The sequence below is a fragment of the Palaemon carinicauda genome, chromosome 11, assembly GCF_036898095.1.
Source record: "Palaemon carinicauda isolate YSFRI2023 chromosome 11, ASM3689809v2, whole genome shotgun sequence".
Lineage (NCBI taxonomy): Eukaryota > Metazoa > Arthropoda > Malacostraca > Decapoda > Palaemonidae > Palaemon > Palaemon carinicauda.
Window position 1 is genome coordinate 88069184 of NC_090735.1, and position 2500 is coordinate 88071683.

A 2500-nucleotide genomic window follows, 5' to 3' on the forward strand; every position below is an offset into this window, starting at 1 on the left:
TTGAGGGGAATTGCAAGTCGCCACAATGGGTCGTACTGGACACCCAGGTTTGTGTACTTTTGGAATCCCGTAGAAATACGGGAATGATGGGTTTTTAGATGAAATTTTAGACAAGACAGTAGCCCTTTGCTGCGGATCAGGAATGGATTTTGCTATTTTTCCCAGAGACCGATTAAAGTTCTGTTGAAGTTTGGTGACTGTGGGAGGGGAAGAGACAATATCGTAAGTGTTAGTATCACTTAAAAGGGAATTGACCTTGCTAATATAGTCCTCGGTATCCATCACCACCGTGGCGCCCCCCTTATCAGCCTTCAAGATCTTGATTTGTTGATTCTTGGACAAAGAAACCAAGGCATCTCTATGCCTTTTAGGTAAAACATCTATGTTCCCAGAAATTAGATTATCAACCACTAACCCTTTTAAATAATTTAACTTTAAACTAGGATTATTAAAATTAAAGAAATTAATATTGGAGATAGAATCAAGGAAGTCACTTTTAGTTGTACCTACACAGAAACCCATACCTAAATTTAATACTTCAAGTTGCTCTCTATTAAACACAGTAGAGGATAAATTGACCACTTTGTCAGACGAATAATCCCATTTGGAATTTAGCAATAAGTTATTCAGTTTGTTATTTAAAATGGACATGTGAGAGAAACCCCTAGCATGAGCTACCTCACCTGCTCTTCTCCTGGCACCTTCAAACATATTTGATTGGAGAAGGTCCTTAAGATCTCTAGAGGATTGTCGAAGTTTCTTGTGGCAAGTTTCAACCTCTCTCTTGGCCTTCTCGATGACGTCTTTGAGGAATAAACTGATGTGTTCCGGAAACTCCTGCCCAGCGAAGTTATCCAAGGAAAGCCCAAACGACGTAGGGATAACGTGTTCTTCCCAACATCTTTGCAGGAAATGAAGTTGATTTTTCCTTTTCACAAAAGCAGTCCAATTCTTCACGAAAAGCCGATAACAGCGGAGCTCCTGACGGGAAAATTGTCGTTCCATGTAGAATGAGGGTCGTGGCTATTTCAATGAACTAAGGAACCTCCGTAACGAGGCTATAATATTGATAATCAAAAGCCACAGTAATGTTAAAATATATTATTGTAAAATGGTAAAATTATACAAGGAGAGACTTTCGGATACTGCTCCGTATCCCTCTTCAGTCCTACTGACGGTTAAACAATGGAGTGATCGTTACAACAGTGAAAACAAATAATAATAACAACTGGTTCAAGGCGGATGGATCAAGGTGTTGGTCAGGTAATCCCTGTCCGGTTGTTTCTGTTAGCGAGACGGCTGGAGCGGCGAAGTGGTCGTTCTCACATGTCCATTTTAAATAACAAACTGAATAACTTATTGCTAAATTCCAAATGGGATTATTCGTCTGACAAAGTGGTCAATTTATCCTCTACTGTGTTTAATAGAGAGCAACTTGAAGTATTAAATTTAGGTATGGGTTTCTGTGTAGGTACAACTAAAAGTGACTTCCTTGATTCTATCTCCAATATTAATTTCTTTAATTTTAATAATCCTAGTTTAAAGTTAAATTATTTAAAAGGGTTAGTGGTTGATAATCTAATTTCTGGGAACATAGATGTTTTACCTAAAAGGCATAGAGATGCCTTGGTTTCTTTGTCCAAGAATCAACAAATCAAGATCTTGAAGGCTGATAAGGGGGGCGCCACGGTGGTGATGGATACCGAGGACTATATTAGCAAGGTCAATTCCCTTTTAAGTGATACTAACACTTACGATATTGTCTCTTCCCCTCCCACAGTCACCAAACTTCAACAGAACTTTAATCGGTCTCTGGGAAAAATAGCAAAATCCATTCCTGATCCGCAGCAAAGGGCTACTGTCTTGTCTAAAATTTCATCTAAAAACCCATCATTCCCGTATTTCTACGGGATTCCAAAAGTACACAAACCTGGGTGTCCAGTACGACCCATTGTGGCGACTTGCAATTCCCCTCAAGACAATTTGGCAGAATGGCTAGCTTTGATTTTAGGTGGTTTTATCGGAAAAATTTCAGACTCACATTTGATCCATTCCTACGATTTTATTGATAGAATAAGGAACAATTTTGACACTGACTGCAGAATGGTTAGTTTAGACGTCACAGCTTTATTCACCAATGTTCCTCTGGAATATGTTTTAGATAACCTTAGGGCAAAGATTTTAGAAGAACAGTTACACATCCCCATTCCATTAGAACCTTTTTTGGCATTAGTTAGATTGTGCGTATCTACTAATCTTTTTTACTTTAACAATATTTGTTATAAGCAACTCTTTGGTGTGTCTATGGGTTCAAAATTATCGCCCATATTGTCCAATCTGTGTATGGAGTTCGTGGAGAAGAGTATTTTAGAACATTGTGATCCACATATTAAGCCACTGGTCTGGGTCAGATTTGTTGATGATATTTTTATTCTTTTCAAAGGAGATGACGCACGGCTACAACAACTAGTTGACCGTGCCAATAGCATTGTACCCTCTA

General features: G+C 38.6%; 1 protein-coding gene across 1 annotated transcript in view; it reads right to left on the reverse strand.

Moving 5' to 3' along the window:
• LOC137649369 (uncharacterized) overlaps positions 1–1005 on the reverse strand; it is a 29513-nt gene extending 28508 nt beyond the window's left edge. Inside the window, exon 1 of the mRNA XM_068382351.1 lies at positions 1–1005. This exon is cut by the window's left edge and continues 594 nt beyond it. Within this exon, the coding sequence (XP_068238452.1) occupies positions 1–1005 (1005 nt within the window).
• Between the last annotated feature and the right edge of the window lie 1495 nt (positions 1006–2500).